We start from the raw sequence: 12,816 nt of genomic DNA, 5'->3' as shown, positions 1-12,816 counted from the left end.
ACTGAAGAACCAAAAGAACTGAAATAAAAAACCGAGACCAACTCAAGAACCGAATGTCCAATGCCTATACCAGACGATTATTGTTCCTTTAATTTTGACAACAAAAAATGTGTTGGACAAATAATCCGATTATATCATGAAAACCTAACTTTTTTATAACAGTTTTATCCCGCACAGGGCGCATATAATTACCTTGCATATTTATACTCTAGAAATGAATTGAAATAAGTGAATCCCAAAAATATACAGTACCAACGACTTGAAAGGATCATATTTGACTGTTGGCGAATGACAATATGAAATCTTCATGTTTTTATTTCTTTTGAGTATTTATGGAGAACTGTGACTTGTAAGGCCAGAAAAGTATTTGCCAATCAATTTATATCTTCTTATTGAAAATGTGATCTTCTTTGTTTGGGTAGCTGTGAAAAAAAATCCAAGATTTATTATTCCACATTCTATTTTTCAATATTTTTTGGGTCACTTTCTAGTACCACACTAATATATACTACTAGGTGATTTTCCCATGCTAATGTACAGAAATAAATATTTAAACAATAAATATATTATGAAGTTATTAATATTCTTATTTTCATTTAATTCTTTTGTAACTTATATGTATGATTTAATTTAAATAATATTATATTATTCTAATTAGACATGTAATTTGGATATATATATATATATAGATTGTTTAGTTATTACTTGGGTATATTAAATTGTGTTTGTTTCCCTGAATTTAACCATAGTATTTTTGTGCTGAAATACATAAAAATATTCTGATTTTCCTTTTTGCAATTAGAATTTTGATTTTGGGCATAAAATTTAGAGTTTTTTTTTCAACGAACGCCTATTCTATTACTCAAACTTGAGGTAGTCTGTGTAACCAGACCGGAATAGAACAACCAATGTAACAAAGTTCTCTATGAGATCACACAATCTTAGCTAAAGAATCCGAAATTTCATTATGGGCCCTCTAGATATGAGATATCTCGAAGTATGGAAAACATATCTGCAGTGTTTGAATAGCCTCCAATTTTGATTGTTTAAGTTATTCATTTTGTGGGTTATATTGAGTTACACATATTTCTTTCAGTTGGTCTTCAGTCTAGCACTCCGTGGGTACATGATAAAAGAGAATGCATTCGAAGCGAGATGCCCAATATTAAAGGAACGAGGGTAAGAATTAACGAGGAATGAATAAAATAGAAGATCACTGAATGATAAAGCGTGGGGAGAATTATTAACCCGAGATGTTAGAAGGTGCAAAATCTATAGATGCCGGAGCTGCTACAATTGCTTCAGCGGGAGCTGCTATCGGTATTGGAAACGTCTTAAGTTCTTTGATCCATTCCGTGGCACGAAATCTATCATTGGCTAACCATTCATTTGGTTATGCCATACGAAAGCACAATCACTTATGATTTTAATTAATCTAAATTCTATTAATTTTATTTATTGCATTAGTTAAGTTATTCATATATACATCCATAAATTCTTTTGTATAATTTGATATTTGTCGATTTGTTAAAATAGTATAAAAAATAAAATGATAATTAGTACAAAGTCTCTTAAACGAAGATAAAATTTTGAAGACTAATGAACAGATATTAATTTACAAAATAATTATTTTTTTTGTAAATTCTAAGTAACTTTATACTTTAAATGTAGAAAGTATAAATTAGTTTTTTTTCTAAATTATAAACGATAAGTTTTAATTATTACATTATTTCAGTTCTTCATCTTAAATATGCATATATACTTTTGCAAATTCTTTTTTATAATTTGATATTTGTGGATTTGTAAAAATAGTAGAAAAACTAAAATAATGATTAGTACAAAATTCTATAATTAACCATCATATGATTTAACGTGAGCGCGATCCGTAGGAAACTGATTTCTCAAATAATATTATAGATATTATAAAATATTTTTCTTTTGCCAAACATAATATATTACAGTTATATTTTTATTAGTTAATTTATAGCCTAATTGAATAAAAAACAGTAGTAGTTTAATTTGAAAAACCTTTTACAATCCAACACCAGCATGGTGAAACATCATCTCCAAATCAAAGACTAACGAAATTTATTGATAAAAAAACATGAGAAAACGGCTTAGTTTAGTATGAATTCAGAAAATGCAAAATATGGATATCTACTTATTTTTTTGGTTTGTAAAAATAAATTAAGATGTAAGATTCTACGTCTTTCAAATAAAGATACATTTGATGTAACAAAGGTTTTTTTAGTAAATAGAATTTACGTTTATTAAAACAAAAAAAATCTATGTCGTCAGTTCAGAGCTTAGGTAGCAAGTACATTAATATCTTCATTTGATGATGCTGAAGGTGAATGGCGAAGATTGGATGAAGCTCTTAGTTTCGATGATGAAAATGGTGCCTGAAAAAAATCTTACATCTTTAGTTAATCCTAACATACCGAATCGACTCAACGAATTTGTTCTTTAAGTGAATTCAAGTGCATGTATGCAATCACTTGACTCTCCAACAATTACCCATCACTTATATCTTTTTTTTACTGTGTTGTGGTACACTCTTTTAAACATGTTACACATGTTACACGTTTATTCATATTATTTTGGGAAAATTGCCAAAACAGAACAAAAATTTAGCATGGTTGTCCCTTTGGTATAAAACCAATTTTGTCCATTTTGTCTCCCTTTTACCCTTTTCCTTTCTGAAATTTAATGAAATAAATAGTTTAATGAATCAAAAAAATTACTAAAAATATAAACAATTAATAAAACACCGATATACACAAACACATATACTTTTTTGGTTGAAAAACTTGATAAATAAAATTTTTAAATTTTGTTCTACTAAAAGTAGAACTCGTCTTCTACGAAAAATGAGTTAGTAGAAAACGAATTCCTGAATAAACAAGTCCATATATCCTTTTTAGAACGAAAAATCTACTTTTAATTAAAATTCTAAAAATGAGGAATGCGAATTCTACTAATGGTAAAGATATCTACTTTTCTCTCAAATGCAGTTTCTACTTTTATGAAGTATTCTAAAATTTCGGGAATGCGAAATCTAAGTACAACACGTACGTCTACATGAGGTAGAAATTGCATTCAAGATTTTTGTCATGGTTCTACTCATTGTAGAAGATGCCTTCTACGGATAAGAAAACCTGTTTTTTCAAAAATTAAGAAAGCTTCTGTTAAGAAAATATTCTAACTTCCTAAAACGTGTTTTGATCGATTTGTTTTGCCAAAATATAAAAAAACAATTTTTCCTTTTCTTCTTCATCAATATATGATTTCTCCATAATTTGTCTTCTGATTTTCACAAACTCTTGTTCTATGATGCATATCTATACAACATGTGGTGTTTGGGAATTTGGTTCAACCACTGGATGAGTTTTTTCGGTTGATGACAAAGGGGGTATGCTACTGTTATTGAAATCAAGTTCTACATTAGAAGATTTTAAAAGAATGGTTGTGGAGGATTTTGATATGGAAGAAGATTAGGGTTAGTAGGGATATTTGGTTCCGTACTTCAGTATCTTTTGTTCCTTTTTAAAAATTTTTTTTTACATTTCTTTTGCTTTTCTAAAACATTTTATTTTTATCTTTTTCATTAAACTTTTAAAAATGGTTTTAATATATGTTTAATTTGTTTAATGAAAGGTTAGTTTTGGCATTATAAAAAATATTATACTATATGGACAACTTAGTGATGGTATTATACTAATGGAACAACCATCCTAAATTTTTTTGTTCCGTTTTGACAATTTTCTAATTTATTTTTCCTTTTACGAAACACCAAAACCGGTTCTATAGAAAGCCCAACGAAACAACTGCTTTTGCCCTCAAATTTTATGTATTTCATATGCATTGACTATACGACAATCAAAACATCCAAAACATGTATGTATGAATCGTTCAGCTCTTAAACCGTAATTGTTTCCCTCCTAATTTGAGGATCAGTCTTGCAAAATACACGGGAAAACAAACAGACAAAATGAAAATATACCTAGTATTTATTTGCTACTAATCATACCTACTATTTAATGAAAATAGTTTGTCAATGTAAATCCTAAAAGTTAGACTAAGTATTTGAGAGTGTTTGCTTGTAAATTAGGAAAGAAAGAACTTGTGACAACAGTATCCTTACAACACAATGATATAATCAAACTAAAGTTGGCAAAAATAGATTTGTATATTGATCTAAACGGGTTTACAAGTGTTTGTGAATAAGAATAAAACTAATCTAATGAAGAACAAGATCTAAAACAAGGCAGAAATGTATAGGGAACTAGAGCTCGAGGTCGATCTGTGAGTGTGTATGCGGGTATGAATGTGTCTCCCCCTCTTGTTCTCTTCTCTTTTTTATACTGCTCAAAGTTGTTTCAAACTTCTAATATCTTCCCCTTCTGGTAACTTGACTGCAAAAATATTGGAATTTCCTTTGACTAGGTTGCGATTCAGTTCGAAGTCGATCGTGGACCTCGAGCCTATTCTTCCTCTTCGGTCCTAAGGCTCATATTGAGTTATAATAATCATTCTTAGGCTGAGCTGACCGCTAGATTAGGTCCCAGCAGTAAGGGTTATATTGAGTTTTAGTATATATCTATTTTTGTAATACAACATAACTAGTGGTCACTCCCACTTACATCTCAGTCTTTGAGTATGTCTAAATAAACATTTAACCAACAAAACTCCATCTGCTCTTCTCAATCCAAAGCTCTCCACCAACACATAACACCCAAATCTCCTCCATTCTCTATCATTATTACCATTCATATCTCTAAAATCTCTTCTAGAAACACCAATTTGTTCATCTCTCTCAACTCTTACCACTTTCCTCCCTCCTTCCACCCATCCTCCTTCCTCCATTACCCTTCTCATTCTTTCCACCACCACGAAACTCAGTCCCACCGCAGACCCAGAACCCGTCTTCCTCCTCCTCTCCCCCGGTCCCCGCAAACCTTGAACCGGAATATACCAATAAAACCCTCCACGCCCTTCTTTCTCTCCCTTAACCGCCTCTATGCCCTTCACATAGTTCGCCTCTCTCAACACATTCGCTTCTACCCTCACCAGTCCTTCATCTTCATCATTGTTTTCGTCGTTTGTGTCATCCAAGTTATTGTTTTCGCAATGGTAGATCCGTTCCCAGTATTGAGATAGTGTCATCCTATAAAACATCGACTTCTTCATCTGATGACTTACACTACCATTCTCCTTCACAAACATAAATGGGCAATACCATTCTCCTACTATCACACTCCCAGACCGAATTGTTGAGACTGAGAATCCGAATTCAGGGAGACGGGCTCTTAGCTCATCGTCTAGGCCTAGAGCTTCTCTAGGTCTCCTCGGATGCAGGCTCCTAGAGGCTCGTAGCTCCCACCCTTTCTTCTTGAGAAATGAAGGTGGTGTACCGTCTGGGGCAACAGATTTGGCAAAGAACGTCTTGTCATGATGTCGGTTGATCTTCACGGTCTGATAAATGTTTCTTGGATCCAAAGGTTTGGGTTTTTTTTCATACAAGATATCTGGGAAACAACATAGACCTTTCTCTATCTCCTTAGAACACACACAGACTTTCCTGCAAAAAAAGAGAGAGAAGAAGACTTCACTACACTCGCTCCTAATTTTATTTATCCTTTTTATCACTAAACCGCTAAAGACACCAACTCAAATCTGAATTTAACGCTTCTAACTTAGATTTTTGTGTTTTTTTTTCTATCTTACCCTTTATGTCTGCCTCTAGCGTGAACAACGTAATACCGATTCGAAGATAATGGTTGATCGAGAGCTGGTATGAACAAGACCTTCTTAACCGAAGTATCTCTGTTTCCGGAACTGTCTGTGTGAACAACTGATAAGATCTTGTCTTGAGGGAACGGAAGCTTCTCGATTTTTGTCCTCTTACACATGCCGAAACAGAACGTATCATCTGTTTCTGCTTCTTCGTCTGTGATAACTAGAACACCGGAGAATGGACCCTCCGGTGACTCCTCCGATAGTGTCTTCTGGTATTTTCTGAACTGCGACAATGTCCTCGTCACGTACATTGTTTGTGCTTGAAGATGTGTATGGGAATTGTGATTATGTGTAGGTTTTAATGTCAATTTGATGGGTTTTATCATAGTATTTTATAAAATTTGGGGGTGAAAACGACAAGATTGTAGTGTAGTGGAGTGGCTCGATATAACTTTTGATAGTGGAGGGTAAAGTTGAGTAATCTAAGTGTTTGCTGATTGGCAAGTCGTGACTTTGTTTTTACTAAAGAGAAAACAAAAGATAAAGCGAAAGGTAACAATCACATTCCACTCTCTCAGTCTATCAGACAGGATTTTACAATTTAAACTTCAGAAACTAAGTTTTATCTTTCAAAATATTAGAAAGTTTATTTAGGTTTTGTTATAAACCATGGATGTCCATAACCGACCTGGTCTATAACCGGCCCAATACCAAGAGAGAGAGACAACCCAACCCTAGAGAGAGAGAGGCGGCCGCATGAAGAGGAGAGAGAGGCGGCTTAGGCTTTAGAGAAAATGAAACCCTATTTCCTTTTCCTTGTATTTGTACACTTTTCATATTTATGTCTTTCATTTTATCTCTTTGTAACTCCCATATATAAGGACACCTTATGATTGAGTAATAATACACACAACTTACATATTCCTAAACCTTAAGTTCATAACACGTTATAAGCACGATAGCCTCTAACACCCTGAGCCTAAAACCAAATCGCTAAAACCCTAGACGAAAATGAATCTGCCTCGGAACTTCAAAGAGGTCGTTTTCCCAAACCGACCCAGAAAACGATCAAGATATCAATTCGAAGCCCTTGCCGAGATGAATCAGTCAATGGAAACCGCTTGTCGATCTGGCCAACGACGCGCCCTCACGCACAAATACAGTGCGCACTGATTTGCTTTGGAACCCTAATCCAAACTCGACGATACCGACGAACCCTAATCTGTTCATGACTCCGTTCCAGCTCGGGTCCACCTGATCAGCTCCAGCCCCAAGGCGTTCCTGATCCTAGACAAACTCAGCTCCATCCTGCATCAAGGACAGCTCGTGTTCCAGACTGCAAGCGCCCCGTTCGCATCAGAGCCGCTCGCGATCCCGATTGCAACAGCTCCCGTTCGACGAGCAAATAGGTAATGCACCACCTCAAACAGAAAGACTAAGGAAAATGATGCAAGCACCCGACACCATGGCGGTTAGCCGTTCAACGGACGGTCGCCCTTCCAACAAGAAAAGGTATAAATATGGAAACTTCTCTGCCATGTCTCCAACCTCAATCCGTTCGCGTCCAGCCCAGCTCGCGTTCCTGCCCAGCTCGAGGTTCATTCTCTTGATGGTCCGGTTTCAACAATCTACTAAACTAAAGGTAAATTCGAATTCTAAGAACATGAAAATCGAATTTGGATTGCTTGTAAAGAATGAAACCATAAAACCTAATCTCTAAAGATAAAAGCCATATGATAATAGATCAATCCCTAATGAGTAAATCGAAGCTCTATAAGTTCGATCCCCAAACCCTAAAATCGAGATTGATCCATTGATCAATTTAAATCAAAGCCTTAAAGGTTTTGAATCTCAAATCAAATCTCTTTAATCTAAGATCAAAATTTTAAAAATACCTAAACCCTAATTCGAAAAACTGATTAATTGAATGTTGATTGAGATTGAATTGATCATCCTGAAATTATAATTGCTTGTTAATCAAATCAAAATCCTAAAATTCTAATTTTGAAAATCGATTTTGATTGTTTGAATTGAATATTAATTGATTGATTTGATCACCTAGAACTATTGCTAAGATTGTTTAAATTTAAATCTGAATGAATTAAGATTGTTTAGACTGAAACCCTAATAACCTAGTCTAGATTATTTTGAAATCGAATCTGAATTGTGGCCGTGTGGCCTTGTTGCATTCTAGGTTAATAGTTCTTGATCATACCTTGTGGCCGTGTGGCCTTGTTGCATTCATACCCTAATTTGATCACAATTGATTGATTGCAAATTGCACCTAGAACTTTTCTAGGAATGGTATTGAATCAAATCAAGTAGCCGTGTGGCTTGTTCTTTTGTTTGGCCGAGAGGTTTGTTTGTATTGATTGCATCATATAGAAACAATGTATGTTAGGATTGTAATTACATGACAAACTAAATGCATAAGATTGAACCGATTGCATATTGGACGAGAGGCATAGATCTTGGCCGTGAGGCATTGATTGATTGTTTAAACCTAAAGACCTAAAGATATTAATCTATGATTTCAAATGTCGAAAATCAACAACCTGGATTTCGCTGCCCTAAATCTCTCTGGAGATAACCTTCAATGGGCGCTCGATGCTAAGATCATCCTGAAATCCAAGGGTCTCGGTGAATGTATCACCGAGAACAATAATGATAATGAGAAAGATCGTTACAGAGCCATCTTGATCATTCGTCATCATCTAACTGAGAGTCTCAAGGATCAGTATCTAACCATTGAGAATCCACTAGATCTTTGGAACGAATTGAAATCGAGATATGATCACCAGAGAATGGATTATGAAACTTCAGATTGTCTAAAAGACTGAAGATTGATTTCGACATTTGTAATCTAAATTTCTGTGTTCATTGTTTTGGTGTTTTTCATTTCTATGTTTTCATTTCTTCGAACTTGTTTTATTAAAACTTAATAAAAGAAATGAATGATTTTATTGAAACAAACGCCAATATGAGTTTATAAATTGCGGATAAGTATACATTAAGGTCTATGGCCAGATATGTATAAGGGCAAGAATTTAGATGCTTTATATTCACCCAGAGAAACCCATTGAGATTATAAAATATAGAGATATAAGAATGGTTTCCACAATGGTACAATGGGAAAAAGGAAACAACAGTTCCTTCAGAGTTATGAAAATCGCCCAAGACCATATTAAGTCCTAAAGACTATACATGCATTCGCTATTGATCTAAGACTATGCCAAGATCAGTATGATAGAGGCAAAAGTTATGGTAACCAGATTGGTTTACCCACGAAATTATACACTTTATGGCATGACCGGATTGGCCATCCTAGTCCAAAACGTGATGCGAAATTGATATTGGAAAAGGCACAAAGAGTTATCCCATAGAATCTCACGTGTGTAGCATGAACACAAGGGAAACTCATTAGGCCATGATGTCCCAAAGCACTTAAAGATTATAGTATGTCCATGAGGGGGCAGTGAGGACAAATCCGCACATGTCCATAATATATATAGCTTGGCTGAATCCTTTTATAAATCTATATTGGCCATTACCCATAGGTCCAAACTCTCAGTCCAAGGCTTGGGGACACACAAATTTACATGCACCTTAACTAATAAGCATCATACCATTTAAGTGAGCATAGATATTCACATCTCAAATTTATTACGGGTCATGTGCCAGACATATACCATCTTAAGATATTTGGATAAGCCACCACAAATATATGTGCCGTCTAAGATGGATCCTTAGAAGAGGATGAGGATGGGGATATATGTTGGATATGAATCTCCCACAAATAATGAAGTACCTTGAGCCAAATATGGGTGATCTATTTAGTGGCCAAGAACACGGATTGCAAGTTTAATGAATTCGACTATCCAACATTAGGGGGAGAAAATAATAAGCTGGTAAGAGAAACAGAATGGCATCGACCATCATTGTCTTGGCAAGATCCTCGGACTAAAGAATGTGAAATAGACGTCCAAAGATTATACATTTACAAAGCTAGCTAATCAAATGCCAGACACATTTGCTGACCCAAAAAATGACTAAGTTATATATAAACCAGCTTGTAAAACACCAACGAAATTTATGTCCAAGAGAGACACAGTCAAGTTGCTACAGAGTCTATACAAGATAGACCAATAGGTTCCACAAGATAAGAATCCTCGGAAACAAAAGAATGATAATCAAAATCTAAATCCGAGGTTACTAAGGAAACCATCCCAGACATGGAGATAAGGCCGGCCGGCTCTAAGGTACAGGTATCAAACAATGTAGCTTGGGACACCAAGCTGCAAAGTATTAAAGGTCCTGATAATAATGAATCTCAATCGATTATATCATGTCTGGAACATAATGGAACCAATAAAGAATGTCGACATAAGATGATTTATTTGCATACAAGGTAGCACTTGAATTTATCAATATAAGCGAGGATCATGAACCCACGTTAGTATAAGAGTGCACACTCGTAGAACAAATTGGATTAAATGGAAACGTGGGGTTAAATAGTTTAAAGAAGAAAGCCGTATTTAGCCATATGATTAAAACGCCATATGATGTTAAAACCAGTGGATATAAATGGGTCTTGTGAGGAATAGAAATCGTGAGATATAAAGCTGATGTTGCACAATGATTCTCACAAAGACCAGTAATAGATTATGAGGAGACATACTCCCATATGGTGGATGCAACTACTTTTAGATTTCTCATAAGTCTGGCTATGTAAGAGAGAAAAAGTAGACTTGCAGCAAATTGATGTAGTGGCTGCATATTTATACAATCCACTGGATAATAAAAGTACTAGAGGGTATTGAGCTGAAAATACAGCAAGTTCTCGAGAACAATATTGATAATCATCAAAGTATATGATCTGAATATCCTAGGAACCTTTGGGTACAATTTTCCAAACAATTGAATATCTCAAGAAAGAGTTTGAGATGAAAGATCATGGAAAACAAAGTTTTGTTTGGGACTACAGCTTGAGTACATTAACAATGAAATCCTTGTGCATCAAATAGTATATACAGAAAAGGGTACTCAAGGGATTTAATGTGGACCAGTCTCACCCATTATCTAGTATATGGGCGTGAGATCACTTGTTTTGGACACTGATCCATCCAGTCCAAAGGTGGACGATAAAGAAGTCCATTTAGTCCTGAGATGGACGATGCATAAGTCTTGCTTTAGACTCTTATCTGTTTGGTCCACAAGAAGGACATGGTCGTGAATATCCCTGACTTGGACACGGATCCTTTGGTCCCAAGAAGGACAAGAAATATGTCTTTGGTCCGGTAAAGTCCATTACCCAAGTACCATTGGCGCCTTGATGTAATAGACAAGCCATACTAGGCCGGACATGTGTTCTTGCCGAGAATCTCCTATAAGTTTAGCTCATGTTTGACCATAAGGCACTAAAGACATACACGTCCCTAACCTTAAGTACTATTGGCGCCTTGCCTTGATATTGAGACCATTAGTCATTGGTATCCATGAAGCTCAACCATCAGGTTGGGATGCGCCAACTTGAAGGACATATACGGAGATTGGGATACGTAGACTGAAAGATTTTCAGTGATGTTCAGAACAGGGGGAGTAATGCGTGTTGTACTCTTTTTCCTTAACCATGGTTTTATCCTACTGGGTTTTCCTGGTAAGGTTTTAATGAGGCAACATCCAAAGCGTATTACGAACTCTGTATGGTTATGACATCCAAGGGGAAGTGTTATAGACCATATGATGGATGTCCATAACCGACCCGATCTATAACCGGTCCAATACCAAGAGAGAGAGACAACACAACCCTAGAGAGAGAAAGAGAGGCGGCCGCATGAAGAGGAGAGAAATGCGGCTTGGGCTTTAGGGAAAAAGAAACCCTATTTTCTTTTCCTTATATTTGTACACTTTCCATATTTATCGCTTTCATTTTATCTGTTTGTAACTCACATATACAAGGACACCTTATTATTGAGTAATAATACATACAACTTATAGATTCCTAAACCTTAAGTTCATAACAGGTTTGTCTCTAATTCTTACGACCAGCTAAGCTCGAAGTGTTGCTTGTTTATATTCCGTAAATCAGGTTGGAGCATCAGTTAAGGAAAAATAACTTTATATAAAACAATTAAACGAATTTATTCTGAACAAAAGAAAATCGTATCGATAATCTCTAGCTACCCATTCGAAATAGCTTTTGATTTAGTGGATGAAGAAAGACATGATAAAAATAGGAAAAGAAAAGAAAAGAAAAAAGTAATAAAGTTACAAGACAGCTATTTACAAGAAAATTGTGTAAATAAATCTAGTCATTCCATCTTTAAAATTTTATATTTATAAGTGAGGGTTATTGGTTCTAGTATTTTAATGGATTTAGAAATCCTCCTAGGATTTAATAAATTCATCTAATATATTAAAATTAAATCCTATTTTTTATCTATTATTAAAATGTTGTCACTTAAGTTTTTCAACGGTCCTGAAATTAATTTATAACATATATCATAACAACAAAATTCAATACCAACAAATTGATATTTTTATTATGTTTAAACCAAAATGGATATTAACCAATTTAATAGTTTCTAAACTGACAACCAAATACATATATAATAAAGATCTTGCCTACGAATAAAATCTAATCCTAGGCATATTCCATTATTTATCTAATCATCCTGTATTTTGTATCATGCAAAGATTAATTAGATATATATTCGATAATATATAAGATCCTTATCAGTAAGAAGAGTTAATATATATGAATATTAATATTTTATTTTACATTTTCTTCTAAATCTTATTATCACCAACTTATCAATAACAATATACACAAACAATGAAGTTACAAATAATTATGACCAATAACACAAACACAAAAGAATATTATTAACATTAAAACAGTTAATAATATTATTATCAATAAGTTTATTCTCAAAAGACCCTCTGTTTCAAAATGATATATATTTTAGAGTTTCACATATAAGAAAACATGTTAATATATGTATTATTTTTTGTGATTAACTATTTCCCATAATTTTTAGCCAATCATAATTCAGTAAACACAATTAATGTCTCCTA

General features: G+C 34.3%; 1 protein-coding gene across 1 annotated transcript; it reads right to left on the bottom strand.

Annotated features, from left to right (window-relative positions):
- Positions 1-4,571: 4,571 nt before the first annotated feature.
- Positions 4,572-6,182, bottom strand: LOC106418643. The gene is made up of 2 exons (XM_022700837.2): positions 5,728-6,182; positions 4,572-5,581 (listed from the first exon to the last, which is right to left on the bottom strand). The coding sequence occupies exons 1-2, from the start codon at positions 6,123-6,125 to the stop codon at positions 4,630-4,632; spliced, it is 1,350 nt and encodes a 449-aa protein (XP_022556558.2). The 5' UTR covers positions 6,126-6,182; the 3' UTR covers positions 4,572-4,629.
- Between the last annotated feature and the right edge of the window lie 6,634 nt (positions 6,183-12,816).

This window comes from Brassica napus, chromosome C4 (genome assembly GCF_020379485.1).
Source record: "Brassica napus cultivar Da-Ae chromosome C4, Da-Ae, whole genome shotgun sequence".
Classification (NCBI taxonomy): domain Eukaryota; kingdom Viridiplantae; phylum Streptophyta; class Magnoliopsida; order Brassicales; family Brassicaceae; genus Brassica; species Brassica napus.
Note: the sequence above shows the minus strand (reverse complement) of the source record. Positions and strands in the feature narration are given on the sequence as shown.

Coding starts and splice junctions, on each gene's coding strand:
- LOC106418643 (XM_022700837.2), bottom strand. CDS start 6,125: ATGATAAAACCCATCAAATTGACATTAAAACCTACACATAATCACAAT. Junction 5,582..5,727: donor GCTAGAGGCAGACATAAAGG/GTAAGATAGAAA, acceptor CTTTTTTTGCAG/GAAAGTCTGTGTGTGTTCTA.